The 14,621-nt window shown below is 37.7% G+C and overlaps 1 protein-coding gene across 5 annotated transcripts in view; it reads right to left on the reverse strand.

The window, feature by feature from the left end:
* INVS (inversin) overlaps positions 1-14,621 on the reverse strand; it is a 244,110-nt gene that overhangs the window by 13,817 nt on the left and 215,672 nt on the right. For all 5 annotated transcript variants that reach the window (XM_072604510.1, XM_072604503.1, XM_072604529.1 and 2 more), the window contains 2 exons: positions 5,002-5,303; positions 1,423-2,200 (listed from right to left, as the gene is read on the reverse strand). In XM_072604510.1, the coding sequence (XP_072460611.1) occupies positions 1,423-2,200; positions 5,002-5,303 (1,080 nt within the window). The remainder of the gene's footprint in view (positions 1-1,422; positions 2,201-5,001; positions 5,304-14,621) is intronic.

The following is a 14,621-nucleotide window of genomic DNA, read 5'->3' on the forward strand; positions in this document are numbered from 1 at the left end:
TTGTTCCAACCTCCAGATCTTCTCTGAGTCAAAGACTCCTCAAACATAGCATCCCTTATCTGTATACTATAACCACAAGGGGAGGAGTTTGGGATGAAAATGCCTAATAGGTTCTAAATTGTGAGATGTGGAACTCGTCAGGTTAATCTAAAGGCAGTAGAGGGAGATATGAGTTGTACAACTGGAAAGGACATACAGTACTTGTGGTCAAGTTTCATCAAATTTTGCTAGTCCAGTAGTATTCTAAAAAAAAAAAAAAAGACTAATAGCAGATTATATAGGGCTTTAAGAGTTACATGTACTTTAATATACTATTTCATTTATTCTCACTCAGAGGGAGGCACCTGGAAGAGTGACTGAGGTTTTGATACTCTCTAGTCTTCCATTCCCCCTCAGGTACCTCTACCCTCTGATTGGACGGCTGGTAGGTGGAACACCAAACTTCTCATCAAACCTTCCTTTTATAGAAGACTCTCAACCTTCCTGGTAACTTCATTTTCCATTGTCAGCTGTCCTTGGCTTCATCTCCATGGAATAACATGCCCCTGTGATGGGTACTCCCCAGTGGCCACCCTTTCCTTTTCAGCTTCCTTTCTTTGTGCTGTCTTTCTCTATTGGATTAGAAGCTTCCTGAGGGCAGGGACCACCTCTTTTTCTTATTGTATCCCCTAGCACTTAGCATAGTACCCCGCACAGAGTAAGGCACTTAGTAAATGTTCATTGAATTGACTTGTCATTATACTAATATTACAGGTGGAGAAACTGAGGCACAGAAAACTTAAATGACTGGCTCCAAGTCATATAGCTAATAAGAGGTAGAAAAGAAATTGAGTCTTCTGACTCCAGGTTTAATCTTAATAATACTGTATCATAGCTGCCCCAAATCAAATGTAAATGGTCAATAATAGTTATATCTGCAACATCATTTAATGACAACTCACTTCCTGATTTACCCGAGACAAAAAAGGATCCATATTTAGCACACATTTACTAAGCAACATGGTTGTTGTTTATTCTTCATTCATGAAGAGGACCAAGGCCAAGACTTGTTCACAAATCGGATTTAAGTGATGCAGAATTGGACAAAGTCATGAGCCTCACTTTCTCCTCCAGAGACATTGGATTCCAGTGGCAAGACAAGAAGTCAAGATGACTGGCAGTGACCCAGGATCCCATTGATGACCTCAGCCTTTCTAAATTAAGGTCTTTCCTAGGTTCCAGTTTGTCTGAGGCCGTATCAATTCAATGACTAAGGGCTAGGTCAAGTAAAATCATAAGCTGTTACTAGATAGAAAACAATTCCCGCTATTGTAACTTGGTAATGCTGCAGAAAAAACTAATTAGTGCATTTAGGATTATCAAGTTTATATGTTCCCAAAGAATTGTTTAAAAAAAAAATCACTTTATCATGAATCACCTTACCTTCTCCATGACCTCTGAATGACAGCAGCAGCATGGTTCTTTTTTCGGAACAACTCTTTCCTTGTTCTTTCTTTCTCAATGATCATCAGCCGACTCTCTAACGGGAGAAGTTCAATATTCAAATTCTGCCCCGTTGGGGAGGACAATTGATCATCTGCATTTGCAGGTGCTGGTTTTGTCTTCACCAAGTTCAACCTGTCACCAGGCATGGAGTGCACCCTTACATCATTGGGCCCAGGTCTTGCCAATCCTGCTTTACTTGGGAACCCAGAGCAGACTCTTCCTCTGACTTCATTATCCACCGCTTTGCTTCTTTGTCCCCGATTAGATGAAGCCTCGTTCCCTGGATAGGTGGGTTCCACTTTTGCACTTCCAGGCCTGCTAGAGCCAGCTGGAGAGCACCTCTCTCCCTTTATCTCTTTACTTTGTCTTTTCATCGAGTGCGTCTTGGTCCTTGATACCATTTCATGGGGCTTGTGATGCCTCAAGTTTCCCACTGGGCAATTAGAATTTGGCAAACTTATTGCTGCTACTCTGTCCAAGGGCTCACCACTGCAAGACACCGTCTGCCTTTGATCTTTTAACTTCTCACCAGCTCTACTTGCATTATTAGAAGAGGCATGCCTTGGGACACTTTTACGTCTGAGAGATGGCAGAATTTGACTTTTTTCACCTTCTGACTTAGAAATGGCCACCTGAGGTTTGTGTTCATTATCCCTTTCACTGGGGCCAAAGTGGACAGAGGGAACTTTGCCTCTGGAATGCTCTCTGGTTGATTCTTAAAGGAGACAGAAAAAGCAGATGTTTATCAGCACTAAAATGACAAGGCACAGCTTATTTTGACACTTTATTTTTCATACAATTAGTCCAGAAGATACTCTATAGCAGTGGTCCCAATCTTTTCTGTTCACTGTACCCCTTTTGCTTTTCAGTAAACCTTCCTTTACACTCTGTTCAATATGAAAAGAAATAAATTCTGAAATTTACCCTTTGTGAGAAATTAATAATCAATTTAATAATAATATTTAATATGAAATTGAATATATTAAAGAAAACTATATTAAAGAAAACGTTTATTGACATATAACCACATTTTTTAGGACCAGAGAGTTTGTTTCTTGTCAACCTAAAGTTTGTTAAGAGCTGCTAGGTGGCATAGTGGATAGAGCAAGGGGACCTTGATTTAGGAAGACCTGAATTAAAATCTTGCCCCAGATTCTTACTAGCTGTGTGACCCTGGACAAGTTGCTTAACTCTTGTTTGCTTCAGTTTCCTCATCTGTAAAATATTGATAAAAATAACAGTTACCTCCCAGGGTTGTGAGGATCATATGAAATAATAATTGTAAAATTCTTACTACAGTGCCTGGTATATGGTAAATGTTATATAAAGATTAGCACTTACTGTTTGTAGTAGTGGTGGTATAGTTTTTGAAAGAGTAGCATATCCAATTTGTTGCTTTAAATCTGATCAAGAACAGATTGAGAATCTTCACTCATCTATAGCCATTATAGCCTTGTGAGCACATCTAAGAATGGGAAATGCTTCCTCAAGTTTACAACAAAATTTTGTAACTTCATTGATTGCAAATTAATTCAGAGTTTCTGGTTATTGTGGAAGTCCTTTTCCTTGTCTTTTATGGGATTGTTGTCATAACTTTTTTTACTCTTTTCATACAAAAAGAGTTTCATATCCAACCTCATTCCTTGGGTTTTGGTCAGTAGGAATTATTCCTTCAATTGTCTCTTCTAAACATTTCAGATGTGTAACACTTCCTTTCCCTCTCTGTATCATACTGCTCTCTCCCCAGTCCTCATTATTTTTCACTAACTCTACTGCTTTTAGAATATTTCAGTAGAATAATTTAGTATTTTTTTAACCAAACATTTCCCATATCCTCTTGACATGCTTCTCTTACCTGCTGGAGATATGCCTACCCCAGGTTGGGAAACCCCTATTCTCTTGCATCACAGTGACACTGATGACTGGAATAATGATGGGGGATGGACAGATAGGCAATAATGCTTCTCATACTGAGCTCCAAAAGACTGTTCTGTGGTATGTACTTTGTCTTTGTTAAAGTGAGGGTTAGGGCAGGAATAGGGAACCTGCGTCCTCAAGGCCACGTGTGGCCTTCTAGGTCCTTGGGTGTGGCCTTTTGATTCAGTCCAAGTTTTACAAAACAAATCCTTTTTTTAAGGGTATTTGTTCTGGAAAGTTTGGATTCAGTCAACGAGCCACACTTGAGGACCTCAGGGGCCACATGTGACCTCGAGACTACAGTTCCCTACCCCTGAGTTAGGTCATGGTTCAATCACATGAAATAATGAAGCTCAGAGTTCAGAAATGTAGATAGCTTGAAAAATCTTGCATCCGATACCAATTTCATCATTCCACAAAAAACAGTGCTAACTACATTTTTCAATATCCCTCTTTTACTTTTAAGGTCCTTTCCAGTTCTAAAATTCTAAGTTCCATCCCTTTCTAGCCATGACCACTCACTTTGAAATCTTACATCCTTTCATTGAGTCACCCTTGTCATCGATAATTTCAATGGAAAGAGCACCAAGTTAGGCATCTGAAGATACAGGTTTTGTCTTCATCTCATTGTGTTATCTTGGGCAAATTATTTGCCCTCCTACAGTGCCTTAGCTCCCTCATATTTAAAATGGGGATAGTAAACCTTGCTTAGAGGAGTATCATTAAGACTTAAAACCATAAAAAAAAATGGAAATTTTGGACAAAAGTTGTTATGCAGATAAAGATTTTGAGGCATCTTAGGGCACTGGATTGGGAGTCAGGAGACCTAGTTTCAGATCCCAGCTCTGCTGCTCCCTTTTCCACTCAAGTCTCAATTTTTTCATCTGTGAAATGGGATGGGGGTGGAGGGATTGGACTAGATAGTCGCTAAGGTCCTTTCTAGCTCTAAATCTATGATTCTGGGTTCTTTGAGGTATCATCCAATGTTAACACTGGCTAACTTGATAAGATGAAATCGGGGGTTATATAATAGAATATTTTGGGCAAAGCTAATGAGTTGTGGCATTTACAATCATGACTTTTTATTGAGGTTTGCAAACTTGGCACTAGAGGTAGTTATTTCCCACTTGGTTACTGTTGGGGTAAATTACAACCAGGAAAGTGGTGGTACTTGAGTTATGGAAATCTGGCTCAAATAATCAGGTTATAGCTACAGGTGTAGTTAACTGAATTAACCTCCTAGCTGGCTTTACTTATCTATGCATTTTTATTAAAGGGAATAGGGAGAAGGAATGAAACAGATCTGACTGTGATATTAAGAAAAAGTAAAAGTTGTCATAGTACCATGTTAGTCAAAGGAGAGATAAACCCAGCTTCTAGGCAGTGTAGTTCAGTGGAAAGAAGCAGTGGAGCTGGTTTCAAGTCTTTTCTTTGACAATTTCTACCTCTGTGACCCTGGGTAAGTCACTTAACCTCTTTTGCCTTCAGTTTCCTCATCTGCAAAATGAGAAGGTTGAACCAGATAGCCTCTATTTCTTTTCCAACTTTAGAGATGTGTTTTTAGCATCTACTGCTTCATTAGTATAAGTTAAAACATACCTTTTTGTCTTCGGTGATTTTCTCCCTGATTTTCTGTAGAAAGAAATTGTTCTTTTCTGTGTGTTACGTCAGGGGACACCCCTGGGGACCCTCTGTGGTTTTTTCCCATTTGGCTTGGAGAGGCATCGCTGGAGGATGATTGTTTGCCAGAAATAATCGAGGGTTTGCTGGGTGGCTGAGGAGGCCTGAGGGCTGGGCCTCGCTTCTCTGGAAGCTGCTGCGCTTGGATCCGGCATCTCATTGGGCTCAATGTTCCCCTTTGGGGTTCTCCTTCTTTCCTCTTACTTTCTTCTTCTCGTTTTCTGGAATCAAAACCGATGCTTTTAGCCACAAGACCAAACATACAGGCCATCCCAAAGTAGGCAGAGAGTCTTAATATTTCCTAGCTAGATCAAATTCATGCAGTGCTTTCAAGTTACAAAGCGCTGATTGATCATTGATCATTGAAAGGGAGTTGATTTCACACGCTACAAATTTTGTTTAGCAGAGCCTGCTTGGTTACTCAGCGCTTCCTCTACCTAATCATGGTCGAATCCCCACCTTATTTTCCCTAGGGACTGATTCGAACCTTTTTCTCTCTCTTCAAGCCCTCATTTGTCTGAAGTAATCATTAAAGACAGAGTATTATATGATTAATCAAATGACTCAAAGCATGTATGTCATTTTCTTTTATTCATTGCAAAAGCTATGCAGCTTCTATTCTTTTTTTAATTATTATTTTATTTATTTTTTTAATGTTCTATAATCACTACCATAAAACTTAGATTTTTACACCCCCCCACACCCCTCCCTCCCCGAGATGGTGTACAATTCTATACAGGATCTACATATACTTTCCTATTGAATATGTTTTCACTATAGTCATGCTATGTAGACAAACTAAAATAAATGGAAGAAATCATGTAACAAATCAAAACATAATACACACACACACACACACAGACATGATCTGCTACATTCTGCAAATGAATTCCATAGTTCTTTCTCTGAGTGTGGAAGGCATTTTGCCTTAGAAATCCATTGGGAATTTTTATTTTTTTATTTTTTTTAAGTTCTTGCATTATTACAAAGTTGCAAGCCTACCAGAAAAAACTCTCATACACTGTGGTTGTTGCTGTGCATAAAGTTCTCCTGGTTCTGCTCCTTTCACTCAGCATCAGATCATATAAGCCCTTTCAGGCCTCCCTGAAGTCTTCTTCTTCATTATTTCTTATGGCGCAATAGTACTCCATTACATTCATATAACATAATTTATTCAGCCATTCCCCAATTGATGGGCATCCTCTTGATTTCCAGTTTTGGCAAATACAAAAAGTGCTGCTATAAATATTTTTGTACATGTGGGACCCTTTCCCATTTTTATGATCTCTTGGGGATACAGTCCTAGTAGCGATATTGCTGGGTCAAAGGGTATGCACATTTTTGTAGCCCTTTGGGCATAGTTCCAAACTGCTCTCCAGAATGGTTGGATGAGCTCACAGCTCCACCAACAATGAATTAGTGTTCCAACTCTCCCACATCCTCTCCAACATTTATCATTTTCCTGTTCTGTCATGTTTGCCAATCTTATAGGTGTGATGTGGTACCTCAGAGTTGTTTTGATTTGCATCTCTCTAATCAAAAGTGATTTAGAGCATTTTCTCATATGATTATAGATATCTTTAATTTCTTCCTCTGAAAATTGCCTGTTCACATCCTTTGACCATTTAACAATTGGGGAATGACTTGTATAGTTGTACATTTGAGTCAGTTCTCTATATATTCTAGAAATGAGGCCTTTATTCCTGAGATTAGCTATAAAAATTCTTTCCCAATTTACTACATCCCTCTGAATTTTGGTTGCATTGGGTTTGGTTGTGCAAAAACTTTTCAGTTTAATGTAATCAAAATTATCCATCTTGCATTTCATAATGCTTTCTATCTCTTCTTTAGTAAAAAATTCTTCCCTTCTCCATAAATCTGATAAATACACTATTTCTTGCTCCTCCAGTTTGTCCATGGTATCAATCTTTATACCTAGATCGTGTACCCATTTGGATTTTATTCTTGTGTATGGTGTCAGGCATGGCTCTATGCCTAGTTTCTGCCACACTGTTATCCAGTTTTCCCAGCAATTTTTGTTGAACAAGCTTCTTATCCTAGAAGCTGGGGTCCTTGGGTTTATCAAACAGGAGGTTGCTATATTCCTTGCCTACTGTATCTTGAGCACCAAGTCTATTCCAAAACTTGTCTGCCCTTCTGTTTCTTAGCCAATACCAAGTGGTTTTGATAATTGCTGCTTTATAATACAATTTGAGATCTGGTAGCTGCAGCTTCTATTCTTAAAAAATAAAAAGACGTATTCCTGTTGTACTGGGGCGGGGGGGAAGGGGGAAGAATGTAACCTTTCCCTCTATATCAAGGGCTTCCTACATCATTGAGAAGTTTAAAGTTATCTCAAGTCAAGTCAATAAGTATTTCCTAAGAGCTTATGATGTGTTGGGTACTGTGCTAAGCACTGGAGATTAAAAAAAAAAAAAGCAAAACCTTAGTCCTTGATCTCAGAGAGCATACATTCTAATGGGAGAGACAACATGTAAAGAGCTAAGTATATACAAGATATTTAAATAATACATGGAAGTTAGTCTCAGAGGGGAAGGCAGAAGTAGCCGTGAGCACCAGGAAAGGTCTCCTGCAGAATGCAAGTTTGAGTTGATTCTTCCACTCATAACTTCTCAGCATCATCACCTATTCTGTCACCCTTTCTTTCACAGAAGAAGAGGCATCTCTACTTCTCACTAAGGCCAATCTACTTAGACCTTTGTTCTCATTCTCGCTGCTTTCTCAGTCTTGTGCATCTTCAAATTCTCATTCTCCAGTGGATTCATTCTATCTTTCTACAAAATGCTCAGATCTCTCCAAACCCTAAAAAGGAAATCTCTCCTTTAATCATTACATCTCCATCCAGCTACTATCCTGTCTCTCTCTACTTCACCACTAAATTTCTTTAAAACATTGTCAAATGCTGGTTACTCCTTTACTACCACTCTCTCCTCATCTCACCTTTTAACAAATTGCCCTCTTAAAGGTCACCAATAACTTTCTATTCACCACGTCGATAGAACACTTTTCTCAGTGCTTTTGACTTCTCTGAAGTACTGGACAGTTGTTGATGACTTCTCCTTCTGTAAGATTACACCTTGCTTGATTTTAGAGACACCATACAATCCTACGCTATTGTCTACCTTTTGCTGGAACACTTGTGGTAGGCATTTCTTGACCCTCTGTTCTTTTTTCTGTCTTTATGCTTTCTCCCTTGGCCATGTCATTCTCAATCATGACTTCAACTACTACCTCTATTCAGGACATCCCCAAATCTATATCTCCAGCTCTGACTCTTAACTCTTGAAACATATTCAATTGCAAGAAATTTCAAACTGGATATCTCACCAGCAACTTAAACTCAATGTGTTAGAAAAGCGACTTTATTATCTTTTCCCCTAAAACTATTCCTCCTTTCAAGTTTAGAATTCTGTCTGGATTACCAACATTTATTTAATTCCCATGTTCAAAACCTTGGAGTTATCTTTGATTTATCCTTCACCATTCACATCTAATCACATCTATATGCTATGTATCCCTCACCATTCACATCTAATCAATACACTATATTATGTAATAATAATTATTCTATTGTAGTCTTTGGAACATCTCTTGAATCTGTATTCTCCTCTCTGTTCCTACAACCACAAACTTTAGTACAGATTCTTATTATTTCTTGCCAAGAATTTTGTAGTTGCCTTCTAAGCAGGTCTTACTGTTTTCATTCTCTCCCCACTTCAATCTATCCTTTATTTTGCTGCGAGAATAAATTTCCTTATGCCTCAATTTACTTATATGACTGATGTTGGCTCCCTATTATCTACTGAGTAAAATCTGTCACAGTAATTTTTAAATAAATCAGTCAGAAAGCATTTATTGAGTGCCTACCTACTGCATGCCAAGCACTGAGAATACAAAAAGAGACAAAAAACCCCAGTATCTAACCTCAAATTGCTCCCAGACTAATAAGAGAGATAGTACACAAACAATGACATACAAATAAGATATATACAGGATAAACTGGAAATCTTGGAGGGAAGGCACTAAGATTAAGGAGGACTGGAAAAGTATTCTTGTAGGAGGTGGGATTTTGGCTGAGTCTTGAGGAAAGCCACAAGGCAGAAATGAGGAGTGGGAGAGTTCTAAGTATAGAAGAAGTAAAAAAAAAAAAAATGCTTGGAGTTGGCCACAAAATACACTAAACAACTGAGGATTTTACTTCTAGCATGTATGAAAAGGATGAATTTTTACAGTGATGTGTAGAAAGTCCACTATATATATATATATATATTTGTCATAGTCTCTCTTTGTGATCTCATTTGGGATCTTCTTGGCAAAGATACTGTAGCATTTGTCATTTCCTTCTCCAGTTCATTTTACAAATGAAGAACTGAGGCAAACAGGGTTAGGTGACATCCCAGGGTCACACACAGCCAGGAAGTGTCTTGAGGCCAGATTTGAATTCATGAAGATAAGTCTTCCTGCTTCCAACCCCAGCGCTCTACAGGTGCTCTCAAGGGACTGTTATCTATGCTCAAAGTGTAGACTGGTCCACCTTCTAGCAGATAAGATAAAGGAACTCAAGGGACTCTACTCTCCAGGTTATCAGAGAGAGTGAAGTGTTCCCTAAAACAAAGAGAAGGACTTCAATGTAAAAAAAGAAAAAGAATCTGCAGAGGTAGAGGAGAATCCTACAGTGTTGTCATGAGGTAGGCAGGCAGAAGAATGCACAATGGAAAAGGAAGAGAAAAATAAGGAACATTGAATGCAAGGAATTAAGTAACCCATATTACGCCCTTCCTAAAAGCAGCAGGTGATATGTACATAGGGCTCCAGAGAAAACTAGAGTTCAAATCATGTCTGTAAAATGTAAAATGGGATTAAAATAATTGTAGACAATATAAAAAATTCAGGAGTCTACCTGCCAAGACAAACCCAGGAACTATGTGAACAAAATTACAAAACACTTTTCACACAAATAAAGTCTGATGTAAATAATTAAGAAAAATGTCAGTTGCTCATGGGTAAGTTGAGCTAATGTAATAAAAATGACAATTCTACATAAATTAATTTACTTATTCAGTGCCATTCCAATCAAACTATCAAAAATTATTTTATAGAGCTGGAAAAATAATAACAAAATTCATTTGAAAGAATAAAAGGTCCAGAATATCAAGGAACTAATGAAAAGAAATGCAAAGGAAAGTCACCTAGCTGTACCAGATCTAAAACTGTATTATAAAGCAGGAATCATGAAAACTACTTGGTACTGCCTTAGAAATGAAGTGGATCAGTGGAACAGGTTAGGTATACATGAAACAGTAGTCATTGACTATAGTAATCCACTGTTTGATAAATCCGAAGACTCTAGCTTCTGGGATAAGAACTCTCTATTTGGGAAAACTGGAAGATAGTATAGCAGAAACTAGGCATTGATCAACATCTTACACCACATACCAAGACAAGGTCAAAATGGGTACATAATTCAGACATGAAAGATGACACAATAAGCAAATTAGGAGAGGAATGAAGAATTTACCTGTCATGGAGAAGGGAAGAATTTATCACTAAAAAGAGACAGAGAACATTATGAAATGCAAAATGGATAATTTTGATTACATTAAATTAAAAAAGTTTTGCACAAAGTCAATGTAACCAAGATTAGAAGGGAAGCAGAAACACAGAAAACCATTTTTATAGTCAGTGTCTCTAATAAAGGTCTCCTTTCTAAAATGTATAGAGAACTGCATCAAATTTATAAGAATACAAATCATTCCCCAATTGATAAATGGTCAAGAATATGAAGAGGCAGTTTTCAGATAAAGAAATTAAAGCTATCTATAGTTATATGGAAAAATGCTCTGAATCACTATTGATTATGGAAATGCAAATTAGAACAATCTGAGGTACCACTTCACACCTATCAGATTGACTATTATGACAAAACAAGAAAATGATAAATATTGGAGAAGATGTGGGAAAATTGGGACACTAATGCATTGTTGATGGAGTTTTGAACTGATCCAAGCATTCTGGAAAGCAATTTGGAACTATGCCTCAAAGGTTACAAAACTGTGCATAACCTTTGATCTAGCAATGCCATTAATAGGTCTGTATCCCAAAGAGAATGTAAAAAGGGAAAAGGACCCAAATGTACAAAAATATTTCTAGCCATTCTTTTTGTCATGGTCAAGAATTGGAAATTGAGGGGATGCCCATCAATTGGGGAATGGCTGAACGTATTCCTAAAATGTAGGCATGAAGTGGTTTTGTGTCTACCAACATTTTACTTCCCTTATTTCTTGCTCAGAAACAAATTTTCTAACATTTTTTGTCATCTTTCCCCTGTCTTTCTTTAAAGTTACTGGGTATTAAAGTGCACATTGATTTAATTTGGAAGGTCTTGCTGAGTTCTTTGAAGAAATTCCCTACCTTTGCCTCTGCAATGGATGTTGGCATGTGAGAGGGGATACAGTAATTTTCATAGCAATCCTGTGCATATATTTATCACAAGCACTGTGATTCAACAGTCATAGTGTCCTTTGAAATGATGTTTCTTGTTTTCTCTCAACTCCTTTTATTTTTTCTGTCCAATAACTTGCAAGCTATCTTTGAATTTAGCTATTTTGTCCTCTGATAATTTTTATAGCAAGAATGTTAAGATCAATGTCACTAGATACAGATCTCACACTTAGAATACCAGTAGGTAATTTAAAATGTACAGATGGCATCGAAACTATGAATCTTAGCATCCTTTTGTCCCTTTCCCTAATTCCGCTAATGTCTTTGATGCTACAGAAAGGGGCCACACAGAATCCAGAATCATTTTAAATTTGAATTTTGAAAAACTGGTTTTCACTGGGGGTCATGGTAATATTTTTCATTTGTCTAAAGTGTTCATCATTAAGACTCCAGACCTTTGGCAATGAGCCTTTTGGAACTTAGTGAGCTAACCCTCAGAAAGGATGCATAATAGCAGGGGCCATCAAAGACAATACAACAGTTAAATTAAGTTCAAGAAAGTGATAAAAGAGATCTCACAAAGCATTACATATCATATATCAAATGCTATTAAACATTTTAGGACTTCCACGAGGTAGAGATAATTGTGGGCTATGGTGTTGCAGGATAGGCTTAACAGAGAAGATAACATTTGAGGTAAGTCTTAAAGTATTTGGAAAGGTGATGTGTGGGAAGCTGAGAAGGATAATGTGAATAAAAGCATAACGATGTGGAAATGTGAGGTGTTGTTGGGATACGAGTAAACTAGTTTACATGGAATGACTAGTTCTTGTATAGGAGTTGTGAGGGAGAAAGATGGGAAAGTTGGTTGGGCCCAAATTGTGGAAAGCCTGGAATGCCAGGCTAGGGAACTGGACTTTATTTTTAGGCAATAGGGAGATACTAAAAATATCTGAGCAGATGAATGACATAATTAGAGCACTCATTTAAGAAGATCAATCTGATGGCAGTATGTGGGAATGGATCTGGGATAGACTAGAGTCAGGAAGATGAATTAAGAGGTTTGTTACAATAGTTTTTAGGTATGAATAAGGTGGTTTTAGTAGGAGTGGAAAGGAAATGACAATATGTGATATTTCTCCCCCAGAGAATCAACGGAATTACATATAAGAACTGCAAATTGATTTATTTTTGCCTGTGTCTAAAAACAAGGTTGACATCATTGGTGTGTGAGAAGTATGATGAACAGCAGATCTTGTGTCAGAGAGGAAAATTGGCGATCATAACCTCCTTGGAAAGACCCGCAAGAAAGGTGCCCATATGGGTGGTATTGGCTTCACTGTTTGTAAGAATGCTGTTTGCCATGTTAAAAGTTGTGATTTCCTCTTGCCTTAAATGCTAAAACTACGTCAATGCAAGAGTCTGAAAATTATTCAAGTGTATGTGCCAGCACAGAGCAATAGCCAATATTGAAAGACAGCAAATGAGACATTAAGAAGACTCTGTTCAGACCTTGAAAAGATGATGAAAGGAATGTCAACTAAGTTTATTATGCAGAGAGATTTTAGTTTCAATCCTGGACAGAGTACCAGGCAAGATAAGACTTCCATTGACAAATTTGGAGAACTGTGGTTTGATCTTAGCCAGCTCTATTATCGGGAAACAAGAATGCAGGGTGGAAATGGTGGAGAAATACTCATGGAGAAACACCCATGGAAAGAAATACAATCAAAATGGCTTTGTTCCTGGCGACAAAAGGAGTTCTCTAATACGTCTGTTGTTACAAAATCATTGGCAATATGTCAGAGGGTTTCTCAGAGGTAATAATTCAAAATATTCTAAAAGAACTGAGGAAAGCCCCAAAGGCCCTGATGATAAAAACTTTTCCATGAGATAACAATTGCTGGTGAACTAGAATGGGAAGATATTTGATTCAAGGAAGATAAAGGAGTCAATGCAGGCCATGAAAGTTTCATAAAGAAATGAATCTCAGTCACCAAGAGATCAGGGCAGAGTCTGAGAAAGGTAAATGAATTGAGTGTGACTTTTTAGCCAGAAGAACCAAGATGAGTGAAGAAGGAAAGTTTGAGAGGGAAAAATACAAAAGATTATGCCAAGAAATCAGGGCACCAACTAGAGAGAAGTAAAGAGATAATTGGGAAGGAAAAGAAAGTTTGAGAAAGAGATCTTTGACTAAAGGAGAAAAGAGTTGTCATGATAAAGAATAGACCACCAGGGTAAAAATAGTTTCAGTGAAGAATATGACGATGACTTCTATACTTTTTGCATTTATATGACTGGTATGAAGTGACCATGAAGGCATCATATATACTATTTGGAACCAAGGTGCAGAATCAGTTAAATAAATGCATAGTGGGAAATGATGGGATCTATTCTGCACATCTATCTCAAGAAGAAATGGAAGACATGGAAGAGTTACTCCATAAATCACTATATGTGGTTCACAAGTTGCCCTGTAAGTAATTTTATTCCTTCATTTGTGAAAAATATGAAGAGCTAAGCTTCTGGAAAAAAAATGATCCTGATAACCTTTGCAACTCTCCTAGAAATCCATAAACTCTCTACCTAAAGGAATATCATCCACCAAACCATCATGCCAGGCATTGAGGAAGCTCTTCATAAACACCTGTTGATTGATTGAAGCCATAAGCAGGCTTGTTTTCATGTTAGTTATTTAACCATCAATCACAATGCAGTCTGATAATAAAGGAAAATGCAAAAAAAATGGAGTATCCGTAGGCTGTGTGAGCTATACAGGTGACTTAATGGAAATAGCAGTGATATTAAAAAACATCTTGCTCAAGAGTAGAGGAAATCCAAAGAATGCTGAGAACGCTGAAGAGATGAATGTTGAATTTGGAACTGCTATCAAACTGCTTGTATTTCTGTGACAAATCAGCATCTGTAGAGGACTTCAGCAAGGGGATCCCATCATCCCCAAACTATTCACTGTTACACTGGAGGTACACTAGAAACCTGACTGAAAAATAATACAACAGAAACATGATTGTGGTGAACACATCACACAGTTACCTCTCACAAGTGATTATGTCTTG

The sequence above is a fragment of the Notamacropus eugenii genome, chromosome 1, assembly GCF_028372415.1.
Source record: "Notamacropus eugenii isolate mMacEug1 chromosome 1, mMacEug1.pri_v2, whole genome shotgun sequence".
NCBI lineage: Eukaryota > Metazoa > Chordata > Mammalia > Diprotodontia > Macropodidae > Notamacropus > Notamacropus eugenii.